General features: G+C 37.1%; 1 protein-coding gene across 1 annotated transcript in view; it reads left to right on the top strand.

The window, feature by feature from the left end:
- SPACA1 (sperm acrosome associated 1) overlaps positions 1-15,845 on the top strand; it is a 16,802-nt gene extending 957 nt beyond the window's left edge. The window contains exons 2-8 of the mRNA XM_008064042.2: positions 8-269; positions 4,654-4,710; positions 8,038-8,139; positions 9,134-9,240; positions 9,947-10,082; positions 14,933-15,053; positions 15,598-15,845. Coding sequence (XP_008062233.2) covers positions 8-269; positions 4,654-4,710; positions 8,038-8,139; positions 9,134-9,240; positions 9,947-10,082; positions 14,933-15,053; positions 15,598-15,754 — 942 coding nt within the window. The 3' untranslated portion in view covers positions 15,755-15,845. The remainder of the gene's footprint in view (positions 1-7; positions 270-4,653; positions 4,711-8,037; positions 8,140-9,133; positions 9,241-9,946; positions 10,083-14,932; positions 15,054-15,597) is intronic.
- The last annotated feature ends 3,006 nt before the right edge of the window (positions 15,846-18,851 follow it).

The raw sequence follows: 18,851 nt of genomic DNA, 5'->3' as shown, positions 1-18,851 counted from the left end.
CTCGGAGCCCTCGAAGTCCGCCCGCAGCCGGGCACGTGACACCGGCCGGGGACCCGCAGGGCGGGTGGGCCGGGAGCCCCGCGGCGCGTCCGCAGCCTTCCGCGGGAGGAGGGCGCCCCTCTCCGTGGGTGGCCGGCCCAGAGCCTCGGCACACCGCCTCCCCGCCCGGCCGCTCAGCTTGTGCGTACCAGGCGGCTGCTGTGTGTCGCAGCCTTGCCCTTGTTGCCGGGTGACAGGCGGCCACCCGCAGCCGCCGGACGGAATTGGCCGTTGAGGTTAATAAAGGGGTGGAGGGTTTGTACGGCCCCGACAGCGCGACGCTGCGGGCGTCTTGAAACGGCCCTTGACTTCGGAAAAAAGGAAGATGTCCAGGAAAGACGAAAACATGTTCTACAGCTATTGCTTCATTCTCTTTTTTTGTTTTTCTGAAAGCCGGATTTATTGAGGGGACACAAAAAGCGCCCAGGGCGGGAGGGGACCCGGGGGGGGGTCACCCCATTCTCTTTTTGAAGTGATCGAACGCACAACTTGAGTACTGAACTGGCCGAGGAATGTCTCTAGCTGTAAAATGTCCTCTATGATTTAGGCCGTCCCCAGGCAATGGAGTTATAAGGCTTTCCATTTAGATTCAAATGTAGGTTATGACTTATTCTCTCAGTGTCTGCTTCCGCATCTGTAGATCCATGGACCTTCTTGAATTTTATGTGTACAATTTCATGCCTAAGTGCTTTGTCCTGTGGAGAGTGAGTGTCCAGAACTTTAAAGAGTCTAAGGTGCCAGAGATCTGAACGTTTCAAGAACCAGTATTAAAATTTACACAGCCCCTCCCACCCTCAATGGACCGGTAAAAACAGTCATCACTGTTTACTATCCACTGAACCCTTTCTATTTTTTCAAGTCATTTTTCAAATAATTTACAAAACTAAGCATAAAAGGTTAGCAAAAGCCATGTTAGAGATTTTAATAAAATTTTTAGCATAAAAATACAAAATTTTATTCCATATATTCTCCTTTTGAAGTTGTATATAACCCTAATTGGACAAAGTCCTTTGAATGCAACGGAATGTTTAACTGTTAAGCATAAACCTGGAATGCATGCATCATTTAAATACTGATTCCAGATTTCAAGTGCACTTCTAATAAATTCTGGTGTATTACTACCAGTTCTTTTTGCCCTTGATTGTCAAAACACTATATTTTGAAAACTACGAAGTCATGTATTTTGCTAAAGAGAAGAATACCTTCTTTGCTTTATAATTACAAAACGTTTTCATCTTTGATTTATAAACACCAATTAGAACGATTGGTTCAATGAATATTATTCATTTCCACAACATCTATTTCTTTTCAGTCACCTTTTAATACACACCAGCCATCAAGACATGCTTCTTTATAAACCTTGGCATGTTTATGCGCAAGTAAACGTTGGCGCATAAACATGAAAAAGGAAAGATACTTTCCTTATCCTTTTAGCAAAACAGTATCATACAGGTTATTGTCACAGTTTATTTCAGGACAAAATATTTCCTGTTGAAAGACTAACTAGATGAGAATACCATATATCCTTTTTATCCTTAGAAAGACAATGCTCCTCAGTGCATTGATGCTTAAGTTAGAGAAAATTTATCAAGGAGATTTAAGATATGATCTCTCGCTGAGATTTTGTTTATCCAATCAAGTTCACAGTCATCACTAGCACCTAACATGCAGCCGTCTGTCCCTCTCTGTTTCATTTTGTCCCTCTTCTGATTTGTTCAATAATTGTGTAATTTTTTTCTCTGTCAGTTTCCTTCTCCTTGCCATTATGGGCAAAAAACTGAAAAATTCTGACATCTCAGCTATGTTCAATAAAAGCCCAAAACAGACAACCGTGAATTTGCTTCTGGACTCCTTCTATATCTTCTTGAAGGATGATGGAATACTTGAGGCAAAGCTGTAAGAAAACAGAGGATGTTGTAATAGCCATGATTTATTTCACAATTACATCATCTTTCTAGGCAATTCCAATCATTCTTCCATTTTTAGATTTTAGTCATTTTTAAAAACATAGTTGGAATAATTGATGAGTGTGATAAAATAATGCCATCATTATGGTTGATGAAATAACAAAATGATTCAAGATAAAGGAAAATTATTAAGATGTTAGATGTATACCCTTATATCTTGTATACCCTTTTATATATGTTTTAAATCTTATACCTTTTATAGAGATTTACCCTTAGATTTATAAAAGGGCCCAAGAAACTTACATAATAATTGCAAAATAGAATGAGTTTTATTCTAGAAAATAAATTTTGTCTTATAAAATATAACTATGTTTTCTCTCTTTGCTTTGGAAGACCTCTAAGAAAGAACAAAAGTCATGAAATATCAACTTAACAAATTAACTCTCCAGAAAGAAGCTCAAAAATTAAAATTGTGCCCTGATGATATATACCAAAAGTTACAGTGTGCGGTCCAGAATTGAAGAGAACATTTCAGGATCTGGCCACAACAAAAAGAGCAAAATCGTTATCTGCATTTTTGTGGATGCCAGGCTTTTATCAGAGCTGTCCAAGACCCAGTAAATTTTTAGAGAAACCTCATCACATTCCTGGTTCCCACTGAACTCACTATTGAACTCTACATTCACCTTTAATTGTCCTTGTATCAAATTAAGACAGCCTATACAATATTTTTGGACAGTTGCCTTTTCAGCTGTATGTGTAGGACTTTTTATTCCTCTAAGGTTTCATTTTGTTAGATTTACCTATTATTCTACCCTGTCATTTTTAGATCCAGATATATCATCGAAACATATTTTCTCTCCTTCCTACATTTGCAGAATCCTGGATTCAGTCAGCATGATATCAGTGTCTTTTTCCAGGTCATTAATAAAAATGTGGTACGGGACAGAGCCCTAGACACATCACTTCTACTATGTTGATACCAACCTCTTAATTAGCATGAGTAGATCTTAGCCTTTAACCAGTTATATATAGTGAGTTAAAACTTTACTGACATTCAGACTGTTTTTCCTTACTACTAGGGCATATAATGGGAAATTTTGACAAATGTCATATTGAAATCCAGATATATATAATTACTCTGACTCACCATTGTAGAATTCTCATTAAAAAAAAAAAGTCAATTGAATGACCCAGTGGCACTCAATATATCATTAAAAACATTACAATACAACATTAAAGCTGTAAGGGACTTTGGAGACTATCTTATTTAATCTCCTAAAGAAAACTCTGTTTAGTAGAAATTGAGTAATTTTCCCAAAGTAATATAGGTAGTGAATAGTAGAGCAGATCTACTAATGGTTTTTTTTAAAAAAAAGCTTGTATATAGAGGCAGTCCAGTGCTCATTCTCTTATCCATGCTTTCTGTGTTCAGGATTTGGCTTTAAATTTATATCTCATAATGTGCCAGCAGAAAGTATCTAAGCATTCCACCATTCAAAATCGATGATCATATTAGCCTGAATCATTTATTTAACAAAGTCAATACTGATTATATGCATCAGGTGCTTGCTGGTATTCAGGGTACTGTATCTGGTGCTTGCAAGTGCAGAATAGAAGTGCTCATAAAACTATTGAGGTTTACAGTAATCAAAGTAGGAAAAAAATTTACCATTATAAGAAATTAATAAGTACAAAATAAGCTTAATTGGGTAATTATGATGTCTTAAGCATGCTTATAGTACTAAACAATTTATGGGGTGCTTTCACACACGTTATCTTATTTAATTCTTGCAATAATCAAATAAGATGGGTTCTCCTTTCCAAATTTTACAGAAGGGTTAACTAAGCCTGACAGCCTTTAATTAGTCTGCTCAAACTTGAAGGGCTGATCAGTGGGAGAAGCGACTCTTTTGACCCTATTTTGATGTGCTTTCCCGTGTGATTTGTTGCCCCCGGATACAATGCATTCTAAAAGTCAACATCCAATACCTCATCTTATACTTTTTATCGATATTTTAGTTCTAATGCGAGCTACGAAGAATTGGTTATGTACCAATTCTAGTGGTATTGTAGTGTACCAATAGCTAGTGGAATTCTATGCCAAACTTCAGAATGGTTGGAAAAAGAGAAACATATGACTTAAAGCCAAGAATATTTAACTTCTCAGTGATTATCCTGCTAAATAAAGTGTTGAAATAAGTTTTTAGAAATATTTAAATTTACACTCAACTTAGGAAATGAGTAAAACCAATCCCTAACTTTTATAATTTTAATGAACACTTGGTATAAAGACTCTTTTTAAATGGAAATTATACATTCAATTTGGGGAAATAGAGAATAGAAAAAATTGGTCCTTATAACTGGTAGACCTTTTTGTGTTTCTCTGACCTTCTATGGAATTTTAACTCACTTTATATTTACTGATGAAAAAAAGTTCTAAGTTATATACAAGGTTTAAATATAAACCTTCTTTGCAGTTTATTTCCTCATTAATGCCCTTCTTTAAAGATATGAGATTCTTGATTTAAACAATAACAGAAGATGTACTAGGAATGGCATTGTTTTTCTTGTTTAAATAGAAAACTTAAAAAAATACCCGCCGCCTATATGAAAACACTCATATCGTCCATTCCTGAGTAAGAGGTTTTCCACTTAGGAAAGTTTTCATATAATTAAATGACGTATCTTTACTCTTTTTGTTTAGCTTCAAATGGGACAATAGTCAAAGAAGTGGAATTCGGAATGTGCACTGTGACGTGCGGTAAGTGACAAAAGGCCAATGTGAGTACACCGTTCTGTAATGTGGAGGGGGGAGGGGCAGGAAAGGTTAAAAACAATGTGGCAATTTTTAATTTGTCATTCGTGTACTTCACTCATCTCTCCCTGATTTGTGCTTCTAATAACTAATTTATATGCAAAACATAGGCTGATTGCTTTACACGGTAAGATAGTTTCAGTTGATAACCTTGAAGTCTTGTGTTAAGCCAGCCACTTCTCTTCTTTCACACATAGACTGCCTTCACCAAAGTAAAATTTCCTCAGTCTCACAGATGTTCAGAAGATGAAAGACTTTCCAGTGCATCTCACAGATGTCTTCCCACATACCGTGTTGGCAAATTTATGAAGAATTTGCTTATTTATAACATAGTCCATTCTAAAGTCGACATTTCTCCAGTTTGTATGGCATGTCTTGGGGAAAAGAGGTTTTGGCTTTGTGTGGAAGATGATGCTCAAAGAAATGACTGACTTTGATCGTTCCAGGTGTAGAAATGGGATATAAGATCTCTCTAACAGGTTTACAATGAAGCTGATGCTGCTAGTTAGAGGACTGTCTTTTGAGAACCAAACGCTGTAGGCCAGGGTGCTGAAAGACAGCAGATAAAACACAGTGCAATTGAGTTTATTCTAAATGAAAACTGCCTTGGAAAAAGCACAGTGCTGAAAGGGGCAACAGCCAGAGGGAAAGAAGACAAAATAAATAAATAAATAAATCCATGGAGATCTAGAGGAGAATTAACTTGGAGGAGGGGGCAAAAATTACAAGTGAATCATCTTGTTTGCAATAGCTTGTTAAAAAATTGTGGCAAAATTCACCTGACACAAGACTTATGATTTTTAGTCATTTTAAGTGCACAATTAAGAAACAATTTTTTTGAAAAAAATAATAAATGTACAATTCAGTGGCGTTAAACATACTCATGTTGTGCAGCCATCACCACTGTCCATCTCCAGAACTTTTTCACCATCCCAGACTGAAACCTCACACTCATTAAATACTAACTCCCCACTGCCTTTCCTTCCAGCATCTGACAACCACTATGCTTTCTATCTTTTAAAACAGTTTTAAACCTGCTATTTACCTTACTTTTTTAGTGAGCCAGTTATAAAGTGAGAGGAATCCATGTAGTAAGCCTGGGATTATTCGTTTTTAGTTTACGTCTTTCTTTTGCTGCTTACTTGAGAAATGCTTACAGGTAGAGAATTATTTTCACAACAGTTCCAGTAATTGGTATTGCTTACTATTATTTAAAGACATGTCTTAGAAATTGTAGGATTTATTTAGTCAGCAAATGACTTTATCTTATTTTTAAGTTTTTTGCCTGTTGTGTGCCAGTCATTGTAATAGGTGCTGGGAATTATGAGCCGACAAAGCAGACAAAACTCTTTGCCTTCAAGGAATGTTTATTTTAGGAAGGGCAGACACATAATATAATGTGTTATGTAAGCATGTAACTGACAAATGGTAATAAGTTATAAGGAAATATAAGCTGGAAGCCGGGCTCGGTGGCTCAGCCTGTAATCCTGCGCCTTTGGGAGGCTGAGGTGAGTGGATTGCCTGAGCCTGTGGGTTCGAGACCCGCCTGGGCAGTGAGACCTCATCTCTACAATAAATCAAAAAATCAGCCGGGCGTGGTAGCGTGCACCTGTAATTCCGGCTACTCGGAATGATCACCGGAGCCCAGCAGGTCGAGCCCACTACACTCCAGTCTGGGCGACAGAGTGAGACTCCAACTCAAAAAAAAAAAAAAAGGAAATATAAGCTGGAAAAAGCAATGTTTTATATATAAAATATTAAAGATCTTTCCATTTATAACAACTATTTAGAAGAGAAAAATGCCTTGGTAAAAGTTCTGTTTAACTTCTAAAACAATATTTTAGCAGTCAAAAGTTTTCTTTTGTATCTAGGCAGATTTTTAGGTGTTAGTCTTACAGAAAATCTCACACCTACACACACCTCAATTAACTGTATTTAGCTAAATAAATAAAATACCAACCTGCTTTGAAAATATTTATGCATTTCAGAATAAAGCTGTGCTTCTAAAAAGCCTTCCATAAATTCAAGTGGAACTATACTACAGCCATTTTCACCCATCTCTTAATCAGAGACTTTATGCCGTCCATCCTTCCTTCTCCTTGTCTCATTTGGAGTCTTCTCCCTTGCTACCCAAAGTGTGGACCAAAAGCTGGCTGCATCAGTATCTCCTCTTAGAAAAGCAGAATCTCAAACCCACTTAAGACCAAATAGATTAAAATTTGCCTGCTAGTAAAACCTCCGGGTGATTTCTAGGTACTCTCAAGTCTGAAAAACCCTGTTACAAGCCACCTCTAGTCTTCAGCTTTCCTTTGCTCTTGAAAATGGGTTTTATGAGTAGCATCTTGTAGGTGTTGAAAGAGGGAATCTAGTAGACAAGGCAACCAAGATGAACTTTTTCTTACCTGGTCTCATCGCGGGACGTTTCTTCATCTCCCTCAATTCTGGTGATGGGAGGCAAACTCAGTAGTCTGGGATCAGTTAGTAAAGACCTAGTTTCTTGTTGCAAAAGGTATGACAATCTAAAGAGAGTATCTTATTGGAAATGGAGATTTGGTCATTAATAAGTTGTCCTGTCTATATTTAATACAGAGTCTTTACCAATCTAAATATTTTAAAATATCATTTATGCTAAAATGTGATTTTGGACTTAGCTCCAGAAACTCTACTTCTCTCTCCCCAAAAAGTTTCATTATCAAATAAATTTGGGAAATCCTGTGTAATTTAATCAAATTATAATTACATCTGCATTTAATCAAATCTATGACTTTATTGGATGTAAGAAGCACATTTTATGTACTCTAAGAAGGAAAAATGCTGCCAATTAATTTGTATCATCAATTGTAAATGTATTCTGATTTCAAGGATGTTCAAATTTAGAAATTTCACATCTTAAACCAATGAAAATCTACACAGAATAGCACATTAATTTGCTAGCATATTAGAAGTTCTTAAAAAAAATTCTGTAGTCAGGAGGTTGCTTTAATTTTATTGAATGTACCATTTTCACATGTATGATCATAGAATCCTTTTTATTATGGTAATAACTAGAGAAACTAGTGTTTCATGTAACCCACTTCAGAAAATGCTGTTTTATGAAATAATTCAGAATGAGGGGCCCCAAATTTTTTCATGTTATTATCCTGAATTTGGGCATTTAATTTCTGAAATTAGGATACAAGTTTTCAAAAAAGACTAGGTAAGAAAGTAAAGACACTCTGGAATTAGTTTTTTCTTAACATTTACCTTTTCTTTTTTTTTAAAAAAAACCCACAGGTGTTGGCATTAGAGAAGTTCTCTTAACAAATGGATGCCCTGGGGGTGAATCCAAGTGTGTTGTGCGGGTTGAAGAGTGCCGTGGACCCGTGGACTGTGGCTGTGAGTTGGACTGTGTGCTGGAGAAGGTCTCAGGGGAAGAGTTTGCTCTGGGGAAATATCTTTCACCTCAGGTGCCACTGAGTGTTAGGAGGCAATCGACTGATACCGTGAAAGGAAGTCATCCTAAAATTTTAAATCCCACTTCTTCTCTAGACAATTATAGTTCTGAGTCACTTCCTGATCTTGCTTTATATTCTTCAAAGATGTCTAAAATTTAACATATATTCTCTGTAATACACTGGAGCCTTATTGTACTCAGGGTCTGGGGTTGAAGCTGTCCTGTAGTGCAGGGGTCCCATCCCAGGCTGTGAACGGGAACCATTCTGTGGTCTGTTAGACTGGGCTGCACAGCAGGAGGTGAGTGGCCAGGAAGCGGATCTCCACATTCCGTCAGATCAGCTGCAGCCTTAGATTCTCATAGGAGCGTGAACCCTACTGTGAACTGCACACGCAAGGGATCTAGGTTGCACTCCTTTATGAGACTCTAATGCCTGTTGAATGCCCACCCTCATCCATGGAAAAATCGCCTTCCATGAAACCAGAAAGGGTTGGGGTCAGTTGCTGTAGTGAAATGCTTTTGTCATGGCATCTTATCAGTAGATTTATAAACCTTTAATTGGAAACTTTGAAATCTGTTTTGTGTCAAATCACAGTGTTCTGGCATTTCAATATCTCTAATGGGGATCCCTTGCCACGAAGCTGGAAACCATGAGTAGATTTAATGTGTCACGAATGTGGTTGTCCTTGCCTCTTGCCCAAAACTCATTCTGCATGAGGAGCAGACAGCCATGGTGTCCCCTCACCTGCTTCTTTCGGTGATGTTATCTTTGCATCCACTACTCCTCTGCCCCTCCACTGAAACTCCCAGTTATAAGGGTGATAGCTTCCAGCATATAATTGATTTTTAAAAACAAAGGGGAGCTTTTAAAGTATTATTGCGTATAAAGCAACTTATGCTCAAGGGTATTGATGTACTAATTTTTCTGTTTTTCAGGGGGTAAACCAATTTCAGAAACTCTTGAAAGTGTTAGACTGGCATGTGTCCATACGTCTCCTGCAAATCAATTCAAATATATATGGAAACTTCTAAGGCCAGAACAAGTGAGTGTTGAATGTGCATAATCTGATGCTTTCTATTGAGTGGTAAAATTTGTTTATTAGTTGTGATGACTCTCAGAAAATACTCTCTTTAAAAACCAAAATGAAGTTAAGAATTATATTTAACTTTATTATTATTAGAATTTCAAAATTATCATTACCCAATAGAACTAACTCTTTACATATGCTTTGGGGTCAGCTATAATCAGAAACTTTGAAACATTCATTTTTTTGTAAAGCATCCATTTTTTGTAAAAGCATTTTACAAGAACATCCATTTTTTGTAAAACATCCATTTTTTGTAAAGCATTTTATTTTGAAATCAAGGCTTTCATTGACTTATATAAGACTTGTATAATGATAACATGGCTAGCATTAATTAAAGGTTTATTAAGTGCCAGATATACCTTGGGTACAGAACCTCTTTTAATCCATATAGCTACCCTAAGAGGTGAATGCTATCATTATACTCGTTTTAAAAATAGGTAAGGGAGGTGCAGTGAGTAACTTATCCACGGTCACACAGTCAGAAAGTGTTTGGGTTGGGATTTGAAGTCTGGATATGTGACTCAAAATCCATATGCACCGTTAATTACTGAACTATGCTAAGAGAGACAGTCACTCTTCTTTTGTTAAAGGAAGTAAGTTGTTTTCTGATAAATGTACATGAAGGATGTTGATACTTGGTTATCTTTTCCTTTTAAAATAGCAACCCATTGTACTTGCAAATGATTCAGCAATCCTAGAAGTACACAGGGAAACTCACCCTCTGGCTTTCGAGTGTGACACCCTGGATAATAATGAACTAGTGGCAACTATTAGATTCACAATCTATACGACTAGTGGTAAGTGCCCAGCAATATTTTGGTTTGCTTACATCTCAAAATTTAAAAAGCATCAAAAGCACCTGCAGGCTTGTTGAAACACAGATCTCTAGCCCTACTCTCCAGAGTTTCTTACCCATTAGATCTGGGATGGGGCTGGTACAAGAATTTGCATTTCTCACAAGTTCCCAGGTGCTGCTGTTGTTGCTGGTCCTGAGACCACACTTTGAGAACCATTGGTTTATGTCATTTAGGCTTTTCTACAAGATAGTACATGGTTTCTTTTCCACACAGTAGCATCAGATGTGCCTCATTTTGAGAAACTGGTATATTTCTGAAGTATCTCTGAGAACAGTCCTCCAACTTGAATTATATTCTTACTTTTATTTTCATTATACAAGGGGAAATGGATAAATGCCTTCAGAGACCAGCCTTGGCCAGAGCCTACTCCCTGAGGGAAGGGAAAGAATGAAGTCAGGTATAGGAGAATACAGTAGTCTGTGTTTGGACAATACCTCACATTGTCAGAATAAATGCTATACATTTCAGTAGAAAAAACAATGAATAAATGAAGTTCTCATAGATGCTTACAAAAATTTTGGTACAGTAAAATAAATAAAATTAAGAAACATGATATGAGAGCATATCTCTTTAAAAAGTTGCATCTGAAGAAAATGTTTTTTGGTGAAGCAATAATACAGTTCTCAATATGTGCCACAAAATACAAATTTTGTCCTGAACACAATTTTACATATTAGAAACTGTGTTTCCCTTTTGAGGTGGATCTATTTGCACATCTTTTCAATTTAATCTATGATGTCTTTTATACCCAGCTAATGATTTCCTTTTTGTCAGCTGCTCTTAACCATTTTGTTGTTGTCATCTTTTTGTAAGGGGTGTGGGGGATTTGGTTACCACTTCTTTGAGAATCCAGTCAAGGCCTGGGGTTCTTTTCCCAGAAAAATGTCCACATATACAAATGTGCCAGAAGTTGCTTACAATTTTAAGGGAGTTTATGAATTTCTTGAAGCTATTTCTGAATCCCAAGTAAAGAGCTACTACTGTAGTGTAGAGATACCTTACAACATAACACCCTTTATTGACTGAGAATAGATTAGTTTAATGTAATTTTTAAAAATGAACTATTTTAACTTTCTTCCATATGTTGCTTAGGGACTTAATAAAATTTTTCATGGTGAAAGTGAGTAATCTTCCTCCTTTGTTGGGATATCAGGTGTTGTCAAAAGGATGATTTCAATAAAGTTCTAAAAAAGGCAAAGGAGAACCCAAACAGAAGAGAATCAAACTAAAATAATCTCAACTAGCCCTAACTCATGACAAGAAAGGTGTGTGGACTGTTCTTAGTCTTTGCCTCCACTTTCTGGTCCCTCATGAAAAAGTTCAGTGGTCAGTTCCTACCATGATTAGAAGAGAACATGCATTTGCTAGTATGTATGTTAAAGGCTGGAACCAGACCCCAAAATGTCTTTATTGAGACAAAGTTGACAATTCACTCTTGCAGCCTTCCAGAAAGGGTAGCTCTGCCATCTCAGTACATGACAATGGTAAATGACACAGTGATTTTTAGAGCGCTTCAGTATCTATTAGTTTATTTTAAAAATGACAATTGGGTACATGAACCGCAACAGACCTTTTGGCTGTTTAGAAGTAAAACAAATGTTTTGGCCAGAAACGCCCACACAAGATGGTAATAGCTTGAGGCAGTATGTAATTGAAATATTTTTAAGGTAAATAATGTTTAGTTAATAAAAAATTTCCATCCATTCACTTATATATCAGATTTTTCACTCCCTCAATAGTCTTTCATAATTAGGCATTGATATGGGTTAAATTGTGTCCTACACCAAAAAAGAGACTTTGAATTCCTAACCTGCCAAGACTCAGAATGTGACTGCGTTTGGAAACAGAATCATTGCAGACATTATTGGTTAAGATGAAGGTGGACCTTTCATCCCATATGACCGGTGTGTGCATGCCCGGAGGAAGAGAGAAATGCTAATGCTGGGTGAAGACATAGAGACACACAGGGAAGGCAGCTATGTGAAAATGGAGACAGAGAGTGGAGTTATGCTACCACAGGCCAAGGAACGTCTGTGGTTGTCAGAAGCTGGAAGAGGCAAGGAAGGCCCCTCCCCTAGAACCTTCAGAGAGTGTGTGGCCCTGTCAGTGTGTTGTTATCAGTCTCCTAGCCTCCAGAACTGTGAGACAATAATTTTCTGTTGTTTTAAAATTATCCAAATTGGGCTGCTTTGTTATGGTGGCCCTAGGAAACTAATGTATATAAAAACATAGTTTATCTAAAAAGTGAGAGCATAAAAATTCAGCCTGTTTTTCCTTAGAAAGTTTCAATAGGTAATTTAGCCTACTTTTTTTTTTTTATTAGCTATAAAAGTAGTCTAGGTGACCTTTGCAAGAAGAATATTGTGGTACTAAATGAACGTTTTTATACCCCTCACTCTCCACTCTCTCCTGACTAATGTTGCAGGAGTAGATAAATGAATTTTGTGATTTTCCTTCTTAGGTTTTAGTTCTAAAAATGTCTCTTATTTAACTTTTAAAAATCCCACCACTTCTTAAAATCTGAAATTATTTTGAAATAAGAAGACTTAAAATCCAACAATATTGGAGTATGAACATATATATGTCATTTTTCTATCACTCTTGGAACTATTTAGTGAAATTGAATTGACAGCTCTGGAATTACTAGAGACAATAGAAGGTTATTCTCCATGATGTTTAAAGGATAGGAAAAAAAAAAAATCCAGAAAAGTAAGCAGTGGAGATCTCCCATGTAGGAGACTACCTCTGACAGAGTGACACTTACCAACATTAAAATATTAAAATAGCAAACACATAGCTTGTACAAATTATTAAACCTTCGTTTACTTATCTGGATAAGGCAGTGGTTAGATCAGGTGGTCTCTGTGGTTCCTTAACCCCTGGATCTTTTATGATTCTAGAATTTGGGGACCGGGAAGAGCCACAAGAAAGCTGTGTAATTCATAAAGTAATATTTATTGTTAAGTTGACTTTACACCCGTTTACAATGTAGCAATGCTGTAACGCATGTAGTAGATTGGCTTTATCTCTTTAGTAATCTGGTTTGCTGTGGTAGCGCGCACCTGTAGTTCCAGCTACTTGGAAGGCTGAGGCGGAAGGATCGCCGGAGCCCAGCAGGTCGAGGCTGCAGTGGCCGGAAGCGGCCACTGCCCTCCAGTCTGGGCGACAGAGGGAGACTTCAACTCAAAAAAAAAAAAAAAAAATCTGGTTTGCAGAAACAGCAGAAAGATATGAGAGAATGCTTGATTTAAGAGTGGTGTGTGAGTCAGGTGTGGTGGCTCATGCCTGAAGGTGGGGGTAGTATGTGGATAATTACGTGGGAAACAGGCAGCCTCAACTCCTACGTTGGAATGCAGTTGCATGATCACAGCTCGTTGCAGCCTTAACCTCCTGGACTCAGGCAGTCCTTCCACTTCAGCCATCCAAGTAGCTGGGACTGCAGACACATGCCACCACGCCCAGTCAACTTTTTAATTTTCCGTAGATTCAGGGTCTCTCTGTGTTGCCTAGGCTGTTCTTGAATTCCTGAGCTCAAGGAATTCTCTGCCTCGACCTCCCAAAGTGCTGGGATTACAGGTGTGAGCCACCACACCTAGTCAATAGAGCTTTAAGAAGGAAATATAGGAGAATATTTGCTTGAATCAGGAGTAGGCAAAAGTCTCTTAGGCATAACTCAAAGCAATCACCATAAAAGGAAACATTGAATAAATTAGACTTCATCAAAATTCAAAACTTCAGTTCATTAAAATAAATCATTAGGAATCTAGTACAAAACATTCATAAAACATCAAACATTCATAAAAACATCAGTTTAGGAAAAGTTTAACAGTTTCTTAGAAGACTAAGCATACATCTACCCTGTGGTCCAGCAGTTCTACTCTTAGATATTTATCTAAGAAATATTGAAACATACATAAACAAAGTGACTTGTACAAGAATGTTCACAGCAGCTTTATTTATAATAGCCCACAACTGGAACAATCTAGGTGTCCATCAATAGGAGAATGAATAAACAAAATGTAGAATTCTACTCAGTAATAAGAAAAGTCTATAGTTACATACAACACTATGGGTGACGTTCCAAAACATTATTCTGATTTTTTTTTTTTAAAACCTCACATGAGATTACATAGTCTATATTTCCATTCATAGGAAACTCTAGCATAGGCAGAGCTTCTCTATGATGAAAAAGAAAATCAGAATAGAAGTTGCCTGTATAGAGGATGGGCAGGAACTAACTAGGAAGGGGCTGAAGAGAACTTTCTGGGGTATCATAATATTCTATGTCTTGATTGGCATTAGATTACATATGTATTTGCCATTGCCCAAACTAAGCAAATGTCCATTTAAGATCTTCATGCAATTCGCTGTATGAAAATATTACCTAAAAGAAAAAAATGTAAAAATATTAAACTCTAGTCAGCTATACGCCTACTGAAGAATTTTGGGAGAAGTGTGCTGATGTCTGCAAACTATATTGAAATGTATCAAAAACTAAGATGGATTGATGAGTTGATAGAGGGATGAACTGATACGAGGGATGAGTTGACAGTAAAATGCTCATGGTAGTATCTAGGTGATGGTAACCCGGACTGTTCATTGTAAAATTCAGCTTTTTCACATATTTGAAGAGGACATTTCAAATGTATAGAGCAAGTTCATTGATAATTTTCTTTCTACTATTTCTGTATTTTTCTCAAGTTGTTCTTCTAATAGAAAGTTCCCATTGAGATATTGATTTCCTTTTTTTCCCAGTAGTAGTAATCATCATGTGTGTGTGCTTTCTCTAGAATTGCAAATGAGAAGATCAAGCCGACCAGACACTGATGCCGTGCTAGTTTTTGTGCTGACCGTAGGAGTATTTATCTGTGTATTGGTGATTTTTATTTTGATCTTCATAATAATAAATTGGTAGGTGAATGGTGGACTGCATCGCCACCTTTGACTGACGTCCTCTTCTTCCCCTCCCTCACCCAGTGACTTGCAAAACTCTGCCCATGATGCCTCCTACGTGTGTCTTAAAATTGTCCAACTCCCTTCATTACTCTGGCGACTCCCTTGTCCAGGCCATCACCTCTTTTTACGTGGATGCTTTTTTAAAAAACTCATGATTTGCTTCTCTGGCCATAAGAGAGCTTTTAAATGCAATTTTTACATGGTAATTGCTTTAAAAAAAGTGTACTTAATGAGTATTTGTGTTGTCTGGTTGTAGCTCTCTCAACTCTAAAATGAACACTAATTCATTTATTTGAGAATATTTATGATAGCTACATGGGTATTACACTCTGGTGTGTCTGAGGGTTTATGTACTGTTGAAATAAACTGATGCACCACAATCTGAAAACGAATCATAAATAAAAAGGCATTTATATATAGAAAATGTAGGTATAAATCTGCAGTATTTAGTTTTCACTTCATATGGTGTTTTTAACTTTGCTTTGTTTTTTAATTCCAGGGCAACAGTCAAATCCTTCTGGGGGGCAAAATGCTCAACAACTGAGATACATTCAGAGTTGAGTTCCATGAAATATAAAGATTCAACATCTCTTGACCCGTCACCAACAGAAATACCTGGACATGAAGATGATGCTTTAAGTGAATGGAATGAATGATGCATGGATGATATATGACAAACAAAAGGATATTAGAGCATATCAGATTCATTATTATAAAAATAAAATATATACTTAAATACTTTTAAAATGTTGCAATGGATTTACCACAGTTTGAGGGTGATGCAATATGAGGATAGGCCTATTTTTTTTTTTTTTTAGAAAGAATTTATTGAGAAGACAGAAAAGCTCCCACAGCAGGAGGGAACTAGAAGAGGTTGCCTGAGGACAGGCCTATTTTAATAAGTGCATCTTTGTGGTACAGTTATCAAATATAGCTTTTAATTTGTTCTCAACATTGATCATTTCAGGTAACAACTAGGGGACATTTATCTAGAGGCACCCACAACAATTCTTCTAAACACATTTTTGATCACTTTGGTAACTTTTTAGATGGTTGGCCTGTTTTGTCCCAAATAAGAAAAGTGTGACATAAAGATGCCTTGCATATTAGACTTTCTCCCCCCTGAGAGCACTGGATTGAATTTGCTAAAGCAAGTCACACTTGAATCTCTGCAGGGCATGTGATGTACAAAGTTTGTAAGCAATGAAATAATGATAATGATGGAAAGCCAACACTTAACAAGTGACTGCTGTGTGCCAAGCAGCACTCAAAGCATTTTTCATGAATTAGGTAATTTGATTATGATTGTATTTAGGAAATATTTAAGAATTGGGAGAGAAATTTGGAGGTGGCTGAGGCAATGGCATGATTTTAACATATCCTATATTTCTAGCAGAAGCAATGAATTAAAGACTTTTGAATGACCACTGATAAGTACCTTCATTATTCTTGGTATGCAGGTGATAACATCTCAGAACCAAAGTACTTATTTTGGAACATCATTACTGCTTTTTTCTGCTGTGTCATTATGTATTACAGTTATGGCCAGCCAGCAATCAAGGTGTCAAGACATTAATTTCATTCAGTAGACTTCATCAGAAATTAATTTTCAGAGGTGATGATAGTTACATTTAGTTTTTTTTTCTGTTTAGTTGAAGTCTATTGCCAATTTTACTGCTATTATTATGGGATTTATTTGGTAACTTTTTTTTTACTCTTTATGCGCAAAGTTTATTGGAGAAAAGTCATTTTTCTTTTTTTGTAATATACATTTTTTAAATTATAAAGATGGATACAATTCAGGGATAGGTATACAAATGTTGATTATGCAGGTACCCTTGTTGTTGATGAGTGCCCCCCCCTCCCGGCAGTTTCCCTCAGCTGCCAATCCCGCCACCCCTCCCCTGACAGTTTCCCACTACTGCCAATTCCTTTCTTATAGTATTATGATAACTGTTCAAGGTCCACTTATGAGTGAGAACATATGGTACTCTGGTCTTTGTTTCTGTGATAGATCACTGAGTATAATCGACTCTAAATCCATCCAAGTTGCTGCAAAGTCCATAAGTTTGTCCTCCTTTATGGCTGCGTAATATTCCATTGTGTATATATACCACATTAAAAAAAAAATCCAGTTCAGTTTCGATGGGCAACATGGTTGGTTCCATGTTTTTGCTATTGTGAATAGAGCTACAACAAACATACATGTGCAGGTATCATTTTTGTAGAATGATTTGAGTTTCTCCAGGTATATTCCCAATAGGGGCATTGTTGGGTCATATGGAAGGCCAATTTCTAGTTCTTTCAGAAATCACCACACTGTCTTCCAAAGAGGTTACACTGGTTTGCATTTCCACCAGCAGTGTAGAAGCGATCCTTTTCCTCTGCATCCTCGCCAGCATCTGTTGTTTGTTTTATTAATGATGGTCATTCTTACTGGGGTTAGGTGGCATCTCAATGTGGTTTTGATTTGCATTTACTGATGATGAGTGAAACAGCACTTTTTCATGTGTTTGTTGGCTGCCCCTATATCTTCTTTTGTGAAGTGTCTATTCATGGCTTTTGTCTACTTTTGAATGGAGATGTTTGGTTTTTTTTTCCATTGGTGTGTTTAAGTTCCGTGTAGATCCTAGATGTGAGGCCTTTGTCAGATGTACTGTTGGCAAATATTTTTCCCAGTCTGTGGGCTGTCTCCCTGCTCTCTTGATGGTTTCTTTTGCTTTGCAGAAGTTCCTTAATTTGATGTATTTGGTAACACTTTTTTTTTTTTGAGTTGGAGTCTCACTCTGTTGCCCAGACTGGAGTGCAGTGGCTGCTCCCGGCCACTGCAGCCTCAACCTGCTGGGCTCTGGCGATCCTTCCACCTCAGCCTTCTGAATAGCCAGAATTACAGGCATGCGCTAGCACGCCCGGCTGATTTTTGATTTATTGTAGAGATGAGGTCTCGCCAAGTTGCCCAGGCGGGTCTCAAACCCGTGGGCTCAGGCAATCCACTCACCTCAGCCTCCCAAAGCGCAAAGCGCGGGATTACAGGCTGAGCCACCGAGCCCGGCTTGGTAACACTTTTAACTCTTTGCACACCTATGCAGAAGACATTATAAATGGACATTTATGGTATACGTCCCTCTAGTAGCCTAGAAATAGGCTTTGTTATGGAATTATTCATATTTTATGTTACATAGCATTTGTATATGAGAGAAGCAATGAGGAATTGACTGGAAAATAATTTTATGATCTATTGTGGGAAATCCACTGAGGATTTTAAGTGAAAAGAAATTGTTTTCATAAAATCTTACCACATCATTATTTTTTGTGACACTCTCCACCATAAGTTATTTTAAAAATTAGCCTTCCAATTCCTCTACATGTAACTTTAATGTAGGTGTTGAACATTCTTAGGTAGTAATGATCACAGTCCTGTTTTTTAAAAATTATTTTACATTTTTTATTGAGGTAACACATACATATAAAATTTACCACCGCTACCATTTTTAAGTGTGCAGTTCAGTGGTAAGAAGTACATTTACATCATTTCCCCCTTCATAGCCCCTTCCTGGCCTCTAATAATCACCATTTTATTCTTTATCTTCATGAGACCTACATTTTTAGCTTCTGAATATGAATGAGAATGTGTGATATTTGTCTTTTTGTGCTTGGTTCATTTCATGTCACATAATGGCCTCCAGTTCCAACCATGTTGCTGCAAATGACAGGATTTTATTCTTGTTTATGGCTGTATAATATTTAATGTGT

This window comes from Carlito syrichta, unplaced genomic scaffold (assembly GCF_000164805.1).
Source record: "Carlito syrichta isolate Samal-C Ts95f unplaced genomic scaffold, Tarsius_syrichta-2.0.1 Scaffold307180, whole genome shotgun sequence".
Classification (NCBI taxonomy): Eukaryota; Metazoa; Chordata; class Mammalia; order Primates; family Tarsiidae; genus Carlito; species Carlito syrichta.
The sequence above is the reverse complement of the archived record's forward strand: the minus strand, read 5'-3'. Positions and strand labels throughout refer to the sequence as shown.